Here is an 18,664-nt window from a genome sequence, read left to right as displayed (position 1 = left end):
TTTTTTCTTTTCAGTCATCTCATTTCTTAACTTTCCCTACAGTTAAGGTGTTGATTTGGCATCCCCGTAATCCATAGAGATAAAGAAACTGGGATGGTTGACGTAAAAGGTTGCCTGCAACTAACTAAATATGCGTGTGCTATCTGCGGCCGGGCCGAGTAATAGACAAGTGCGACAAGCTTGGCAGCGATAATTTAAAGTGCACCTCAGCTAAGATAGGCACCACACTCACTCGGTGGAAGACAACACTTAAGCGCGAATGGGCATCCATTGTCTTCCCCTACAGAGAGCGCAACAGTCACAACCTCTCGAGAGTATACCGTGGCCGCTTGGAAGGCGCACAGTGAACAGGTTTAAACACGCTAAACATACTTAAGGGGCAAAACTTAACAACCTCTATCACAGCATTCGTTATAACAGTACGAAGAAAACATCGGCAACACTTAAAAAAAAAGAAAAAGAAGGAAGCAGGCGTGCAGCAGTATATCTCCAATAAGTACTCCTGCACGAAGCTCGGGTGCTCTGCGTATTTGGAACCAAGCATAAAACTGGAAAAACTACAACTTTTACAAAACCATGCACTTCACCATTCATGCAAAATGAGCACTCAGTGTGCTTCAATATTCACTAGTTACAATTCCTTATTGAACTGGCAGAGTGGGCGAATTTTTTAAGGAGGGTGTTGTGTTGTCAAGTGCAGAGAAATGCCCCCGCCAAACCCTCCTGAAATTCTTGTCACAGACAAACCAAGTATAGCTCGATACTCAAGCTGTCAACAGCCATGCAACATGAGTACGATAACGATTTTCCCTGCGCGCAACTTGGCAGACCACTTAGCAGGAAGAAAAGCTTTCATGATGTCGGATGTCAAATGAGGCGTTTCCGCGCTACCTGTGGCCAAAAGTACAGCATGCGGATTTTTCTGAAATGCCGCTATACCTCAAATGCACCACGCAAAACAAGTTTTGTTCGGACGGCATTACAACGCTGCCATTCAAAACAGTGCACTGCCCTTTTTTTTTTAATTTTAATAAATAGCTGCCCCTCTATGTTAGCTCAATTTTCACCGGGAGCTAACTGAGCTTTAAAAAAAGAACATCAGCTCATGCACACACGTGATGTCCCATTCCTTAACGACTGCATGTGTGTTTTACCCTTTGTGGGACATGCACTACATGCACTTGTCCCTACAACGGAGTGAACCTTGCGAGGACACTGACGGCCGCTGGAACAAATGACAGAAAGTTCAAGAATTATTCTATGGCAGGAAATGCAGCGCAGAATTTCAGGCAAGGCGCCAAGGGACACAATGAGAATAACTTTTTCTATTACGGTGCCAATCTGCTTAATAAGCCATGCCCACCGAAATGGCCACAGCGAAGAAGGCGCAGGGCACACGTGCCATACCATAAACCTCACAAATACACCCATTTACAGCTGAAAGCACTCCACGAGCATAACTCTGCCTTCATTGCACGTTGACACAGTTTTGTGTCAGAACAAGGCATAGAAATCCCTAGATTCCAGAATGCAGCGACACAGCTTGTTCGAAGAACCTTTCATTCAAAAAAGCATGCATCATTCCCAGGGGAAAGGCAGACCTGTAGGTTCACACGGGCACACAAGTTCTTTAAAGAAGCTAGCTCACACCAGAAAAAAAAAAAACATCGCTTTCGCATGAAGGATCAGCGGACAACAGTATTTGGACAGACTGCGCCATTCGATGTTTTTAATCGGTGAATTAAGAGTTTCACCACACATTTTATGCTTTGGCAGGGCTGGAGGTTTCGCGAGGCACTCGTTCTCTACCTGAGCAAGTTCAAGTTATTAAAAACACTACCCTTTACCGAAGTTGGAATGCCTTCAAAACTTTTCCAAAACCCTTTGGCAATAGCATACCTTTCTGAATATTCCGGCACAGATGGAGTTGAAAAATTATACCAGAACGTTCTGACATGGTTTGAGATGATTTAAGGTTGTTTTAACCGACATTCTGTAAACGTATAAACGGCTTAAATGAAACGTTTCCTCCGCAGCAAAACGGCCGAGAGAAAAAAAAATGGTTAAAGTATGGACAGGTTCTTCCAGTCTCCAACCGTACTGCACCGCACTTGTACTAGGAGAACTAAGTATTCGGGCAATCGCACACCAGCGTCATCGCATCCCGCTTACACCCTCCACCACAAAAAAAAAAAAAAAAAAAAAAAAAGCGGTCGCACAAAGTGCTTGTTTAAGCGATACAGACCATTAAAACACAACCTTGAGGCTGCATTTTCACGGCACCCGAAAATTGTTCGCACCACGAGACGATTTCTCTGTGCGCAGATCTTGAAAAATATAGTATACAACCCAAGCTGTCAGCAACGCCCTTATCACACAATTCTTTGCAATAATTTTTGGTTTTGCACACGATTACATCATCAAAGCCAACACACCTATGACCAGAGACCGAAGAACATTTTTATGAAAACCGGACAAGGCACTCCTTAGTTAAGTGAAACACACACCAACATTTTTTAACATATAAAGACCAAGAAAAAGTTTTATACACTTGACGAAAGTAACTGTCACGAAGCGTCTCTCACAAGTGAGTGCTTTCCGCAGCAGATTTAAAGACTTCTAAGATCAAAAACACCTAAGGCAGTCCTTAAAACGGACAGCCCCCTTGGTGAAAGAACTTCCATCTCCCGCAAGACTGCTTAGTTGTTGCCGATTGGGAGCCTCTTACTGCCACGAGACAAATATCAATTTTGATCATCACTAAGTGGTAGTTTTGATTAAAAAAACCTCCAAAGCTTAACATTCACAATGCCAAGAGAGGGTCTAGCTGAGAGCAAACGAGCTCACCGTGGCACTAATAACATCACAGTCAAAATGCTACGACCGTCAGGTCCCCTCGAATGCACAAGAACACCATCGTGCTTGTGGCAAAAACAAAAATGACGCGCTTAACAACTAGTGTTCACCGGGCCACAGACTTTTCCTCCAATAACTGTTGTTCCTTAGCTTTCACATCGCTGCCAACACCACTTTTCATGGAAGAGTTCCCATTGTCCCTCATGCTGAGTGGGGCTAGGTACCACAAAGATCCAGGATTCTCCAGCAGGATACGCGGAGCGAGGTACCTGGTATCACTGTCCATCACAGGCCGCACGTCTCTACGACTGAACCCTCGCTCACTGAGCTTGCGCGTGAGCACGTCCAGCCACTCCGGCTTCGTCACCTGGGTGCCGTTCATATAGTTCTCCGGAAATTCGGAGGCTGAATCCGGGAAGACCACGCAGTTCTGGCAGTTCCAACCGGACGGCTCGGCGCTACTGCCCAAGGACCAACCCTCCACGGTCCAGCCATGGTGTTTGGCGAAGTTTTCCAGCTTCGTCGGAGGAAAAGCAGCGGCCACGGGCGGCGTAGCGCACGACAGGTTGTAGTGGCACAACACGCTCAGAACGGCGAAGCTGGAAACGAAGGGGCCCGTTTGCTTCTGCGCTGACCTAACGGAAGGGTCCCGCTTTGGCTCCCACAGGAAGCTGTACGCGACTTCTCTAACGTTCAGGTAAACCGGCTCCGAGAAGCCTTCGTACAGCTTTAGGAACAAGAGAGCCTCGGCAAGTGGCACTGTGCTGACGTCACTCCAGACCAGAAGGTCGTCGAGGCGGAAATCTGACAGCCGCTTCCAGAAGAGCAGCTGGAGCACGTCTTCGGGTCGCGTGGACGGTTCCTTGACGTCCTTGAGAGGAAGGTACACGATTCTCGCGTAATCGTCTCGGCCACCGAACGCGCGCTGGATCTCCGCCAGCATCCGGTTAGTGGTGTCCGCGATCACAAACACATCAACGATCGGCCCGAGGTAGGCCATCTGCAGCCGGAGGAAGTCCAATTGATCGGGGCTTGTCACCGTCGCGACGCTGATGAGCCTGCGCGGTTTGACGCGACGCCGTACCCAGGCACCTTGTCTCCGGCCCGCCTCCAGGAAACTTGAGTTCCAGACGACCTGCACAAACCAATTATGGGAACAGGAGCTCAAAATTTTCTTCGTGGCGCTTCAAATACAGATAGACCACATTTTGCTCCTATTTGTTGCTCAATTTTGACAGCCGCATTTTTGCGCCCAGAATGCAATTAATAACGACTGCAAGCCCCACAGACGAAATATGTCCATTCCGTACTAGTCTTCCACGAAATAATACAAATTTCTCGTTCTCTATGCAGGGGCATACGTTTGAATAACCGATTTACAAGCACGGTGGGAAAGGTTTACGATTAGTTTGTGTTACAGAAACGACTAGACAATGCCGTTGCAGCTCCTATGTACGCAACGAACAGGGAATCGGATTGTTGAGTGAATTAAGCGCGTCCAACTAGCAGGTACAAAGCCTACAGGACGGGATGGCAGGTCAACACTTAAGTCACGTTTATGACTCTTGATGAGAGCGTTTTCAGGGAGTCAATCGCGCTTCGGTTCAATCCGGATCGAAAGTGCCCGTGTGACAGAGGTATAACTACACAACTCCAGTAAGTGGTTGAAGGCGGGCATCAAGAGGGAACACACACGCTCAAGCTACCTAAAGACGCGTAGCGCATCATGGGCAGGACGGTCTTTACCACGCACGACGGAGGAAGTTCGGACTCTCAAGATGCTTATGCTGAGTGGAAACAGCGCGCAAAGGCAAGCACAAAGTAGTAGACAAACTTAGCAATGAGTTCATTGTGCATCTACTCCCCGTTTCTGCCCGTTGTTTCAAATAAGTGTAAATGGATAACTGGACGACAGCTCGCCATCCTTACAAAGTTGCTTCCGCTCGTATTCTTTGGTCGTCAATCAGGTTCAATAAGCTGTTGTGAGCCCACAACACCACCCGTGGAAGCCCATACGACGCTCTCATCCAAACGGTTGCAGCAGACCCGAATCCTCCTCGGCCTGAACGCGCGTGCGCTAACCTTTCAGTGACCTTGAATCTGCAGAGCTCCACTCCACACCTGGGCCACACGCATGCGCCGTGCGACCTCCAGCGACAACCGCACGCGCTCCCAGCGGTTGCTATGTGAATCCGCGCTGCTTGTGCAGACAGGGACTCCACAACTCACCCCTTCCCTCCTTTATACTTCGGCTCGACTGGTGCTTGATATAAAAATTTACGCATCTCCACGAGTGGGAGAAGCACTGGGGATCGTTCTTACCGTAAATCACCCGTGGCATTGCCCAGTCGCGCATGTAAATGAGTGACAACGCCTGTGTACAGTATATACAATTTCCATCCAATTCAATCCGATACAATTCAATTTAATCCAATCCAATCAAATCCAATCCAATCCAATGCTCCTCGCGCACGCGCAACACTGTGTACACGGACGCCAAGGGACAAGCCACGGACAAAGCGAGGTCAAAGGTGCTTCGCCCGCACAAGTGTCTCACCTGCGGGATCCCGCAGTCGGCGCCGTAGTAGGCGCTTGCGCAGAGGCACTTTCCGGCTTTCTCGGACTCGGCGGGCGACGCCGATCCCCGGACAAAGCACCACTTGCCGCCCGCCGCCGCGCCCCCGTGGGAGGACGCGAGCGGGTAGTAGTGGGCGCTCATGTCCACGTTCTCGAGCAGCGGCAGGTGGAAGATGTCGGCGGCGATGTCGCGGTACGAGGCGTCCCTGGCGTGGCCGCCGTCGCCGCAGTGCTGGCACAGCTCGGTCCACAGCGCCCCGGATCGACGCACCCGGGACCCCGTGTTCGAGTTGACGGCCAGCAGCAGGAAGACGGCGTTGATGGCCACGATGCTGCCCACCAGGATCCGGAAGCGCCGAGGGCTGTAGCACCAGGCCGGCAGCGACAACTCGAAAGGACGCGACCGCTTGACGCCGTCCGAGGAGCCTGCGACAGGAAGGAAAAGAGTGCCCGCAGGCGTCAGGCACTGCTCACTTTTGTGCAAATACTGGAAGCCTACGTGCGTCGCAAACACTCCTCCTCGGAGGCAAATTATCCATTTCACGAGCTGCGTGCCGCACAGGGGACGACATAGTTCTCAGCAATCCGCCCGCTGAGCGCGGCAGTGATATTCTAGGGTGGCCGGCTTAAGGTAGGCGACAGTAGGCACTGCGGCCTCGCGAGGAGACTTCCATCCCTCCGCTGAACAGGTGGGACCACAAACACGGTTCGTACAGCCTTCCAATGCAAACTTTCAAGGGTTTTCAAGGACTTTCAAGGACCAGAAAATACATTCTCAAGGGATCCGTGTAATGTTTTATCTGGGATTTTCTATCATTTTTTTCAACGCAATGCAATAAAAAAAAAATGTTTATTGCGCAATAACTAAAAACGTTGGTGCACAAGGTGACCGGTAAAAAGCGCAAAGGCTCATGGGTACATCGTCTGCTCCCGCCACTTCCGGTAGGTCCTGTCCCTACACATTAACAAGCAAAACCTTCCCCATGCTCCGAAGCAGCGCCTAGTGCGAGAAGTGAGCGAGTTTCTTAACAAGGTTGAGATGGCGTTATTCTGAATCCCTCATCCCATTGAGCCTCCGGTCAGCATCCCTGAAAACGATTTTGCATTTGAAGGAATTGCGGCCTCCTCCACTCAGCCGAGTTGCGGAAACACATGGAGTGGAATTAAAGGCAGACTCCGAAAGACGTTTTCTAACCAAAAAGAAAGAGGAATGAACACTAATAAAATATTTTCACATTTCGCGCAGCACGCGGTGGCGAAGAGTTGGCGTACTAACAGTTATCGGTGTGTTAACTACCCTTGCTGGTTTAAGTAGTACGATTAATTCGTCGTCGGCGGCAGCTAGTCGCACAAACAGTCCCTCTGAAGGTCCAGAGAGAAGGCGCTACAGCAAGCCTGTGCTATGAAGCGGGTTGTAGTGGAGGACTCCGGATTAATTTCGACCACCTGGAGCTCTTTAACGCGCGCCGAAATATCAACACACTGGCGTTTCCGCTTCCCCCCCCCCCCCCCCCCCCCATTAGAAAAACAGCCAACGCAACTGGGATCGAATCCACGTCCTTGGTCTCAGCAGCACTACGCCATGGCCACTGAGCCACGCCGGCGGGTGCTTGCTAATTATCTAAATTAGTTGTATGACGTCTCCGTTAAAATTGGTGCTACTAGTTCGCACACTCTCTTAATGATGTAAACCTACGAACTATTTCACGGCCGCTTTAATGGCGACGAAGTACGGACGGCTTACTACATTCTTCAGGGACGATACTAAACTGGCCAAGGGACCGTTCAGTGACGTAACAAACTCACAAACATGTTTGATTGATTGTGGGGTTTAACTAGCCGAAACTACATAGGTTAGGAGGCGCGCTGTAGTGGAGGGCTCCTGATTAATTTGGACCACCTCGGGATCTTTAACGTGCGCCGAAGTCTCGAACACACGGGGTTTTTTTTGCTTTTCGGCTCCATCGGCTCCATCAGAAATCACAAACATGTCCTTGCAATATATATATATATATATATATATATATATATATATATATATATGAAACCAAGACGTTCCATCAGTTTGGAAGTCGCATTTTTCACACTGTAGCCAACTCAAAGACCTAATCTAATAATCTAATAAACGGGGAGCACGAATACAGGCGCGAGTATATATAGGAGGCCTAAACATTACTTATTTGGGCGCTAAAATTTAAATGATTGCTTTCTGGCACAGTCACGCAAAAGTTTCGTGATATAGGTTCCCCTCAAATAACCATTTCGGTGTCACCGTTGCAAGAGAACCAGTCTAATTAGCGCTATTAATTTCCCGAATAAAGGCCAACTAACCATGCCTACACTGTGGTCCAGTCGTTTCGTGTTTCCTCGTCCGTCCAGCAAAAACAAAAAAAAAAAAAAATTGGCCGCGTATCTGCTTCTTTCGTTGCAAATGTCGTCAAAAGACGATAGTATTTATCGACTTTTGCCAAGTAAATGCCTCCCTTCGCTTTACCGCTCACCTCTCATGTTGTTCCTCTTGCGTCGCGCTCCTCCCAAGGTAAAGACACAAAAGGTTTGCTTAAATCATTTTAAATTTTCCGCGTTCCACTGCTCCAAACCGGGTGTGTCGATGCGAACGCTGCCGTACGGCGAAGACGCGCGTTAATCGAGGCACCCTACTTCAACGTTTATAGAACCGCGTTTCCCTACTCCACGTGCGTTGCAAGCAGAACGTGGAAACTATCTAGTGGAACCTTGCGTAACTGTTGCGGGTTGATTTCTTAAAATGGCGGCAGAAGCTATAGTGGCGCGGGCGACAGCAGGCGACGGCGGAGTGAATTCTTTTTCTGCAGTTGATGAAGTATTTAATTTCGCAAAAGTCAAGAATGTTTGATTTTTTATGAAGGAACACTGCAAATATCACTTCTGTATTGATTTATTGTCTCATATTTGCGTAATGTCTTGTTCTTCTTCAATAATGTTGACAAGTATGAACATTACACCGGACATAGACGGGTACATTTAGCTGTGACTATATAAGACTATTGCGCAGGCATTGTTTTGCTTTGGCCGGGTGGCTGATTCGAGTCACAGACAGACAGACGGACAGACATACAGACACACAGACATACAGACAGACCAAAATTTCTGGGTTTAAGTAGCCCAAGAAAGACTATCGTCTTTAAAAAAGCGACTACGCCAAAACCTTGAATCCACGCCTCTCTCTTCTTTCTGCGCTCATCTCAATCTAGTCGAAAATTTCATAACTGCTGCTTATTTCCAACTGCGATCTCGCAGCCTCCACCACAGTGCAAGTAGGGGACACTAATCTAAAACCAAGTACCATCGCAAATTGATTTGATGCTGCCATCCGGGGAGTGACGCCGAGAAACAAAAACGTTCCACTTTTTCCACCCTGGCCTCCACTGCCAGAAAGTAACACCGGTGGAGCCATCTGACGACCGGACAGCGGGTTTGCGAGCTCAGCCTCTTTGCGTCCTACCGGCTGTCGGCGCTGCCTCAAAAGCGCAATTCCAGGGCTCTACCTTGCTCTTACGATCAGGCGAGGGTGAATCTAGAGCCCTTGACAAAAGGCCCCACCCACAAGTTTTTCCTTGGATCTTTCTACCCTCCCACCACCCTTATATTATCCAGAATGTCTACTAACTACTACTGTGGAAGATGTCAAACGAAGCAAATGAGTAAGAGCATAAGAGTAAGGTAAGAGTAAGAAAACTAAGTGAGACGGAAGCGTCATGCGTGGGTGCATGCGTGTGAAATGAAAGTAGTTTTTCCGCCGCAAAACGTGTAAATGTTAGGTAACTTTCATCACTGAGAGCCACGTTTGAAAGGCGAAGGTCAAATTTCCCTGCGGAGAATAAAATAAAGGCTCATCCTTCCTTGAGAGAGAGATGGTTAAAACGCGAAGCTTCCCCTCCTGCGATCTTAGCCAAGGTCCAAATTCCAAACAGCTCCGACCGTCTCCGGCTGGCGCAGTCGGATATGCGTCGGCTTCATAACGCGAGGGACCCACGTTCGATGCCGACCACGGGAAGCGTTTCGTTTTTTTTTCTTTTTCTTCTTTTTTCTTGAGGCACTTGCTGCAGAGTCACTGGATATATACCATGCAGTTGCGAAACACCCCATACGTCCCATGTATCAAAATCCGGTGTTCGGTAGGCCCCCCTGCGCTGGGGCAAGAACGGGGCAAGTTGACTAGCCTGTCGTCTGTCGGCAAAAAGTTGATGTACTCAAGTGTTTGTGGCCGCCGCTGTAAGTCATACAAAGAAAAAACATAAAACACAAGTAAATTTGACGTAATTAATGTCTTAAATTTAAAAAGCATGTCTTAATGTAAAAAGCAAGCTTATTTTGCAAAAGTTTTGTGATTAAGTAATCGTTTATTAAAGTTTACTTTTTGTCCCCTCGGAGCGCGCCAGTGCAAATTGCCTTTCAGGTTCAACGGAGCACGGAGGCCCGCGCCGCCCGGATTCTGAAGCGGAGTTCCGCAACTGGCATATATTGAAAAAACCTGGCTTGCTGTGAATTTGCTTATCATCATCATCATCATCGTTTTGTGAAACCCAATGTTAAAATTGGCTTTACGGAAGTGCGTTTTGGCGCGCCATCGAGCGCCATGAGTGAAACATGGAAATCTTCGTTTTAAAAACCTGCAGAAATTCAGGGAATTGTCAATTGCCGCTCGTCTAGAATACCGCTTGTCTAAAATGTTTTTTTTTTTTTTCAGCCATATGTGGCTGAGTAGCGAAAGAAGTTGTGTTATTTTGGTTGGTTGTTTGGAAGAACTTGGCTGAAACAAAACAACAGTTTTGTTTCCTTTTGCCAATTATGTAAATTTATAAGATTATACCGATGAAGTAACTTTACTTCGCTAATTATGTTTTGATTGTGGGGTTTAACGCGCCGACGCAACGCAGGCGATGAGGCGCGCCGTAGTGGAGGGCTCCCGATTAATTTTGACCACCTAGGGATCTTTATCGTGCGCCGAAATCTCGTACACACGGGCGTTTTTGCTTTTCGCCTCCATCAGAAAAGCGGCCGCCGCGGCCGGGAATCGAACCCGCGACCTCGTGCTCAGAAGCGCAACGCCTTAGCCACTGAGCCACCGCGGCGGGTCGCTAATTATGTTTTGTTTTTCCCGAAGATACCAGGCGCAGTGCAAAGTCGGTCCGTTTTCGCTATTTTTAAACACGACAGTCTCTCCTGGGCTACTTAAACCTACAAATTTTGTCTGTCCGTCCGTCCGTCCATCCGTCCGTCCGTCCGTCCGTCCGTCCGTCCGTCCGACTGTCTGTCTGTCTGTGACTCAATTCAGCCACCCGGCCAAAGTAAAACAAGGCCTGCGCAATAGTCTTACACAGTCACATCTAAATCTACCCGTCGAAATCCGGTGTAATTTTCCTACTTGTCAACATTGTTGAAGAAGGACAAGACATTACGCAAATATAAGACACCAAATTAATACAGAAGAGATATTTTCAGTTTTCCTTTATAAAAAAATCATACATGCTTGATTTTTGCGAAATTAAATACTTGATCAACTGCAGAAAAAAAAAATCACTCCGCTGTCGCCCGCGCCACTATAGCTTCTGGCGCCATTTTAAGAAATCAACCGGCAACAGTTACGAAAGGTTCCATTAGATAGGTTCCACGTTCTGCTTGGAACGCACGTGGAGTAGGGCAACGTGGTTCTATCAACGTTGAAGTAGGGCGCCTCGATTCACGCGCGTCTCCGCCGTACGGCAGCGTTGGCATAGAGACACCGGGCCTGGAGCAGTGGAACGCGGTAAATTTAAAATGATTTAAGAAAACCTTTGGCGTCTTTATCTTGGGAGGAGCGCGACGCAAGACGGACAACATAAGAGGTGAGCGGGAAAGCGAAGGGAGGCATTTACTTGGCAAAAGTCGATAAAGACTATCGTCGCGACATTTGCAACGAAAGGTGCAATTACGCGGCCAATTTTTTATTCGTATTTCCAACGTCCTTTTGCGGACTTTTTTTTTTTTTTTGCTTAGTCTTAGGTTTTGGGGGCAGATATATAAGATGCATATTTTTTATTTGCCAGGTCATTTTTGTAAAACATTATTTTTTATTTGTCTTATTTTTGGTTTTTCAAAATTTCGTCAGACCAGTTATCCCCATCTACGCTGTATAACGATTAAAGGTGTTACTTCCGCCAAATCTGCATTTTTGTGGAAATGCAGGACGTTGCACGATCCTGGCTGGGGGGCGGGGGAGGAGAGGGTACTAGGCAAAGAATGCCACGTATCGAAATAACCAGACTAACATAACACGGCGTGAATGCCACAGACGGGTCCCTATCTCCCGTGTTCACCAGGATTTTTGTATGTGCTCTTTACTGCGCGGAACTAAGCGCACGGCACCGGTCGCACATTTGGTAGGTCAATGCGCACACCGCAGAAATCAGACATGCCAACTATTTTGATGGTTGTACTGTCCAGAGTCTATTCCTCGCTAGTGTGCGGGCAGATAGCAAATGGCGGCCACGTGGTGAACGTGCCTAAACCTCCCTTTCCCATTCTTCGGCGGACCCCGAATGATAGAGACCAAAAGCGAAAGGAGGAAGGATATAAAAAGAAAACACAAGGAACCGAGGAAAGAATTAGGAAAAGACTTCAGGGGATGTCGTGGGCGTTTAAATGCGACCCTTCGATTGTTTTGTTCCTTTTTCTTTTGTAGTATTGCGAAATGGCAGATCGTCACGGCGACAGCCGACCTTAAAACCACTTGATAACAGTCACGAGCTGTCATTATTTTGTGACAGGCAGAGGTAGCGTCCTTGTATATCGATCTCGCTCCCCCCCCCCCCCCCCCCGCCACTACCACTACCCACCGACCCATTGGCTAAAAAATTCGGAGGGGGGAGGGAGCTAGTTTTCGTTCCTGGCGTTGCCAAGATGTTCGGGCCATTAAGATGCTACGGTTGGAGATTTCACCAATTCACACAAACCGATTTTTAACGTTTTACTGAGTAGTACCGCCCACTGAAAAGAGAAAATGAAGAGACACCAAGAACGTGGACCGCCCCATAAAAAGAAAATGAAGAGACACCAAGAACGTGGACCGCCCCATGGCCTTTGAAGAACACACGGTACACTTAGCATTTTCAGGGGTCCAAGTATTTGCTGAAGCACCGTCGCCCCCTTGTGCGGGCAACCAACAAGACGGCCCTGCCGGTTCCGACAACAGCGTGAAGAGGGCGGCACTCGTCCGGAGCGCTCTGCAATAGCGCTGGCGCGCGGAATATAAATGAGCGGGAAAACCCAGCGCGCGCTATTCCAGTATGGTCAGCACAGGCTCACCAATATTGTAACTGAGTGTCGCTGTCGTCAATGCTATCATTCACATCATCATGCTGGTCGTTTTCGTTGCCATCATCCACTGGCTGCAAGGCACCGGAGGGCGGCCTCTTCCAAGTGACTTCCGACCATGTCCGCCGAACACGTCCTCTGCCTTCCCATCATGTCTACATGGCCCGCCTTCTTTATAGTTTCGCCCATCTCTCACCAATACACACTTCGTTGCTCATGTGGCGAACCCGCTGCAACAGTACGTATGTTATGCCAACACCCACGTTTTTCTCTTTTTAAAGGGATGCGCTCCGTGTGCTCTGCCTTGTGCAATCTCACTCTCTTCCTGTACCGATCGCGATACCTTTCATCTTTCTTTCCGTGACCCCGAAGAGGACGGCGCTTTTTAAGGGTGCTTTTAAGACACGAATTTTACTCCTGGTGACTAAAAACGAGAAGAGTGCATTGACTGTAGCGGTTTTCTTTTTAGCGATAAAGCAAATCTGCTCTAAAAAGGCACAACTGGTGGGAAAAGTTGGCCTGTATGATCGATAGATTACGATGTGCTGAGAATCTAAATACACGTTTCTCGCTACTAGAGGTTGTTTAGTAAGGCAGGAAACGCCAGAAACGTGAAAACAGGGGACGACGCCTCGTATGCTTTTGGGTACTACGGTTTGCGACGTCACGAAAGTGGTGAACGGCGAGAGCTCATTTGGGAAGCATCTACAGATGATTTCCTGAAATAAACAGTTCCCAAGAGGTTGAGCACGTGAAACAAACGAAGTTCTCCGGGAGCTCATCGTATCTGAAAAAAAAAAAAAAAACCGGATTACAGCTTCTATACCCTGCGAGGTCGGCTGCTTTCCTCACTATCAATCATGCTCTCAGTTTCGTTGTCGAAAAGCATTGGTGCTCTATTAGCGAAGTCAATACTTTCGACAGTGAGCGCCCGAGCTTCTTTCTGCAAACACTATACCCGGCAGGAAGTAGCTGAAGTCCCTTCATTAGAAGCGGCAAATGGAACAAGGTGCGCTGCAGGTATTTAACGACCTACCTGACCTTCCCATCTCCCGTTCTCCGCGCGCGGATATTGCTATCGGTAAATCGTGCCCTCGCCCGGTTCGAACATAATCGCCTGTGAAATGAACTTACTGCCAGTGATTAGCTGACCGATCCGCTCGTCTGCTTTTCCCGTTCGCCTCGCACCGCCGTTGATAATCCGCAAAGCGCGCGGCGCTCGGCCCTTGTTATGTTTGAGCCAGGGGATGCGCGGGCAATGACTACTACCGTATTTACTCGCGTAATGATAAGACTTTTTTTCGAAAAAAATTGATGCAAATTTAAGGGTGCGTTCGCGGGGGGAAAATTTTCGCGAAAACCTTTTGAGCACAGAAAACCAAGCAAGTTGCGGGTCAAAATGTTTACGGTAGGTCTCATGTACATACTAATAAATCAATACATATGAAAAACTCCGCACACCACCGCAAGCCACTTAGCAAAGTGACGCAAAATGCAGTGTTTTGATAAATTACGGAACGCTCCGGAACGAGTTTGCTGCGAGGTGAGAACAGGGCGACCAATAAGTGGCTGTCGCTGTCACAGTGTGGGGCATCAAAACAGACATGGGGGCCGACGCAGCAAGCTGAACGCATTTTTTTTCTTTGTCTTGTGAGTACATTATGTGCATTTAGTGAGAGGTTCTTCCTCATCAATATTGAACACACGCTTGCCGATATCGCTAATATCGGCAATTCTGCGGCAATAACGTAGCCATGTCCGATTTGAAAGGGAAGGAAACAAAGGCAAGCACGATCATCAGCTAGACTTGGCACACATACTGCTGCGGCAAGTTCAGGGTGCGTTCATTGCGCGGGAAATTTTAAAAAATCGAATTTTGACGACAAATTTCAGGGGTGCGATAATTACGCGAGTAAATACGGTACTCGACACGGCTGCCGCGAAGGGTTTGTTTCACGCTAAGTTTACGCCGCCACGCGAGACAAGATTGATGGCTGTGATCGCCAGACGAAGTGAAATGAAGGCGTCATCCTGAAGGACGCCAGCCAGGAGCCCGGGACGCCGCGCTCGATATTCGAAAGAACGCTTGTTGCTTCTAAAAGAGGCCTCGTTCGGAGCCGGCTGGGTGGGCTCTGGGATGAGTCCGGAGTAGGCGGCCACACCGGCCGCTGGAGCATCTAAAAGCGCTTCTCATTCCTTCGGTGAAAAATCATCAACGTTCAAGCCAGCCTCCTCGGCCAGAGAAACGGCACCGTAGTCGGCCATGGCTAGGAGACGTAAAAGCTACCGTTGGCAGCGTTTACGCTCTAGACCGCACCGGTGCCGCCGGTGCTTTGCTCTTGGTTTGTGACGCAATGGCTACGTCACAAGAAAAATGAAAGCGAAGCGGGTGAAAGAAACGCCTGCTTCGACTGCTTATTTCTCAGGAAATAACGCGTCGTTGCCCGTCGGACAAAAGCCGAGAGAGCTACGATACGTATCATCCTTCAGTTAAAACAAAATTTTAGCCATCCTTTAGCGTGCCGTTAAATACATATGAGGATATTATAAATGCGCTCTATGTATTGCCAATTCTTCGGATGATTAATTTCTGTGGGTTGTATCTGAAGGTTCTGCTTAGCTCGGCAATATTTCATCACGTATGCTGAATGGGTCCTTTATTGCGGATGTTTTAGTTCGATAAGAGGCGGCGGCACTGGCGGCGTGGCCGAAATGCCGCACTTTCTTGACCGCACTACGACTGCTTTTGCACTTTTCCGCGCCGAGGAAGATGAAGGCGCGAATAATGCCGGGAGAAACCACTTTAACGCACGTAGAAACCTCACACGAAAAGATTTCACTGCGGGGCTATATTGCTTTCATATTCCTGGACGTAAGCAGCTTAAAGTGCCTCTACGAAATTTTTCCTATTCTGTGTACATTTTTACTTAGTATTTGGGCCATAAATGTACCACTAAACTTCCCAATACAGCATATCATTTTTCAGGTCTACACTTTTAGTAATCCATATCTCGGCGTGTGCCAAGTTCCTTGCATGCAGTAAACCATCGTTATATCGACGTCCTCGGGACCGCAAAACTGACTTCTTTATAAGCGGTACTTTATTAAAGACGGTGGTGGTTTCCTCCCCATTCACTGCAGTTGCGAACGGGGAAAAACTTAAAAAGTAAAGCGGGAATTCGAATGTAGTTGTAGCGGGTATTTACTGTATATTTCCCCTACCCCTAATTCCTAGAAATCAAGCCCCGCGAGGACCCCTGGACAAACTAAGTAACATTCCAGATTCTGCATCCTGATGACCTTTATAACTGAAGATTCATCGCGGCCCTTATGATTTATAGACTACGACACCCGTAAGTCATCTGTACGTTTAACGAGACCGCCCCGATTTCGCGTTGCCATCGCTGCCGTGGCTGTTTCCAATGAATTAAGCGATAAGTAAACCTCGACCTACAAAATCAAAGTACAAGGATTGTTATGTTTTGGTAAAAGTAGTGCAACTGTTTTCTGGCGCAGGGGCGGCCAACATAGGCCAATAAACAGCGCCATATTTCGGTCGATTGTTACGTTCTGCGAATTTCTAAACTGCTTTGCTAGTAGCAAGGCGATGCTCGATTGCCGAGCACTGTTCCTTAAATCCATGTTAAGGAATATGCGTGCAACTAATCGCAAAACCCACATGTTTTATTCAACACAATGAATCAAAAGATGAGAGGCCTTGCATAATGCAGGGCTCCTGGATTAATCTTGCCAACCTCAGACCTCTGTTACGCTGCCTAGAATCAAACCATCGACCCTGATTGATTGATTGATTGATTGATTGATTGATTGATTGATTGATTGATTGATTGATTGATTGATTGATTGATTGATTGAGTTTAACGCGCCGACGCAGCGCAGGCGATGGGGCACGCCGTAGTGGAGGGCTCCGTATTAATTTTGACCCCCTAGGGATCTTTAACGATCGCCGAAATGTCAACACACGGACCTTTTCGCTTTTCGTCTCCATCAGAAAAGTGGCTGCCGCGACCGGGAATCGAACCCACATAACCATCGATCCTGCGCCCATCATTCAGGTAATAAGCCATTGCGTTACATTGAAGACAAATTGACATTCCCGGGTACGCATGCACAGTGTTGGTGAAAAGGTTCCAGGCCACTACGCTCGTCACCCATACGGGAAAATTCGCAATAACCCCTTACAAGTTCTCCAAGTTTCGTCAGCAATAAAGAAAATTAGCTCAGCCATCATTGCGGCAAAAGAAATGTTTCAGCTGCACTGTACCTTCTGCTTTAAAGTAGGCCATGATCGCAATCACAGGAATTGTTTGATTCTTATCGCACTTCTGTCTCATGTGGTGCGTAACAACTATTGAAAGCATACACAGACTTGCAAAAGACGTCACATCGGCGGCTCTGGGAGCGAATTATGATAAACTAAATACGGTTCAGCGTTCGTTTTCCTTCTTTATGCTACTTTAATCACACAGCACGCTAAAATCCCAGTGTCGCGGTTCCAAAGTATGCTCCCAAGAATGTTCCCAAGTACAACTACGCTCCTATTGGAGCGTAGTTGTCGACATCGAGCGTTCCTTCTCAGGGACAAGAGGAAAAATTCTGAATCCAGAAATCTCGAGATGGTGGTAGTTTGCAACTGTTTCCACAATTTTCACAGGGATTCTTAGAATGCGTTCGACATGCACTCCAAACAGATTTCTTCAAACGTGCAGCCGCATCCTCTGTTTAGAAGCATACTCAAACGAAACTACTTTCAGCGCAACGGTAGAGCATCCAACACGCCTTGGTAAGCACATCGCTCCTCATTGGTGCGCCAACGGCAAACCTGCATTTCCCTACACCTTATAATTCGCACTGCCGACGCGCTCTAAAATATGCTTTACCATCGAAAATCTGTTTGGATTCTAAACACCTCGAAAAATGCCCTTTAAAGGGACCCTACAACCCTTCTGTCAACTTTTTTTGAAATCTTAAATGCTTGGATTATGCGCAGAGTATCAGCCGGATTGCATACAGTTCTCCTTACCTAGCGCGCCAACAATACCCAGCATCCCACCCACACCTATCCAGAACCGAAGGTACAATACTCCGGCGACTACAAACAAACTCTTACCCCCCCCCCCCCCCTCCCCAATACTCTACTCCATGCAATGTACCCCACCCTCTACCCCGCATCTTGCAAATACTGCCCCCATCCTGGCACCCTATACCATCTGTTCTGGGAGTGTCAACAAACCCCGTCCCTTACTCCCAATCTCCAACCTACATACGAGCAGTGGGTGGCACCGCTGACCAGCTCCGACCTCTCCTCCCAGCGTAGCCTGGTATAGAGAGGGCCCGGGTGGCCAGCGCAGGCCAGGGTATCCCGGACTAGAGGAAACCCGCCACCAGGCGGGTGCCCAGAGAGCAGCACCTAAGGCTCGCCTTAGTTATGTTTATTCCCCCTACTCCTCCTTACATGCTTGCAGAACGTAGTCACCCAACACAGCCACTACATAGATTAGGGGGTCGCAAAGTACATACCCAGCTTTCTCGCTCAAAATTCCGACCTCTAGGGAAAATAACAAAACCACTTTGGGAAAATGATATTTGGCATAAAGCAAGAAGTCAACAAAGATGAAAACACGAAAATAATTTTCCAGGATTCTGAATATTTTTGTGTAATTCGCTGTCAGAACTTACTGATAGTTTCCATGGCTCAGGAACTTAGTCGCGCAACTGCAAGGCTTGAAACTGTGCACAAAGCACGTTTTCACCCTGAATATTAGCTGCGCGAAAACAGTTTCCATTTCACTAAATAACAACAGAGTAATATATATTGAAAGGATTGCCATAAGCGGGAAAGCTGCACATGACCTCAGCCAAAAATTACTGTTCT

General features: G+C 47.9%; 1 protein-coding gene across 1 annotated transcript in view; it reads right to left on the bottom strand.

Moving 5' to 3' along the window:
- Positions 1-2,440: 2,440 nt before the first annotated feature.
- LOC144153770 (beta-1,4-mannosyl-glycoprotein 4-beta-N-acetylglucosaminyltransferase-like) overlaps positions 2,441-18,664 on the bottom strand; it is a 35,574-nt gene continuing 19,350 nt past the window's right edge. Inside the window, exons 2-3 of the mRNA XM_077685488.1 lie at positions 5,414-5,859; positions 2,441-3,991 (exon numbers count right to left, since the gene is read on the bottom strand). Of these exons, the coding sequence (XP_077541614.1) occupies positions 2,963-3,991; positions 5,414-5,859 (1,475 nt within the window). The 3' untranslated portion in view covers positions 2,441-2,962. The remainder of the gene's footprint in view (positions 3,992-5,413; positions 5,860-18,664) is intronic.

This window comes from Haemaphysalis longicornis, unplaced genomic scaffold, assembly GCF_048455015.1.
Source record: "Haemaphysalis longicornis isolate Haplotype H1 unplaced genomic scaffold, Haemaphysalis longicornis Haplotype H1 scaffold_9, whole genome shotgun sequence".
Taxonomy (NCBI): domain Eukaryota; kingdom Metazoa; phylum Arthropoda; class Arachnida; order Ixodida; family Ixodidae; genus Haemaphysalis; species Haemaphysalis longicornis.
The sequence above is the reverse complement of the archived record's forward strand: the minus strand, read 5'-3'. Positions and strand labels throughout refer to the sequence as shown.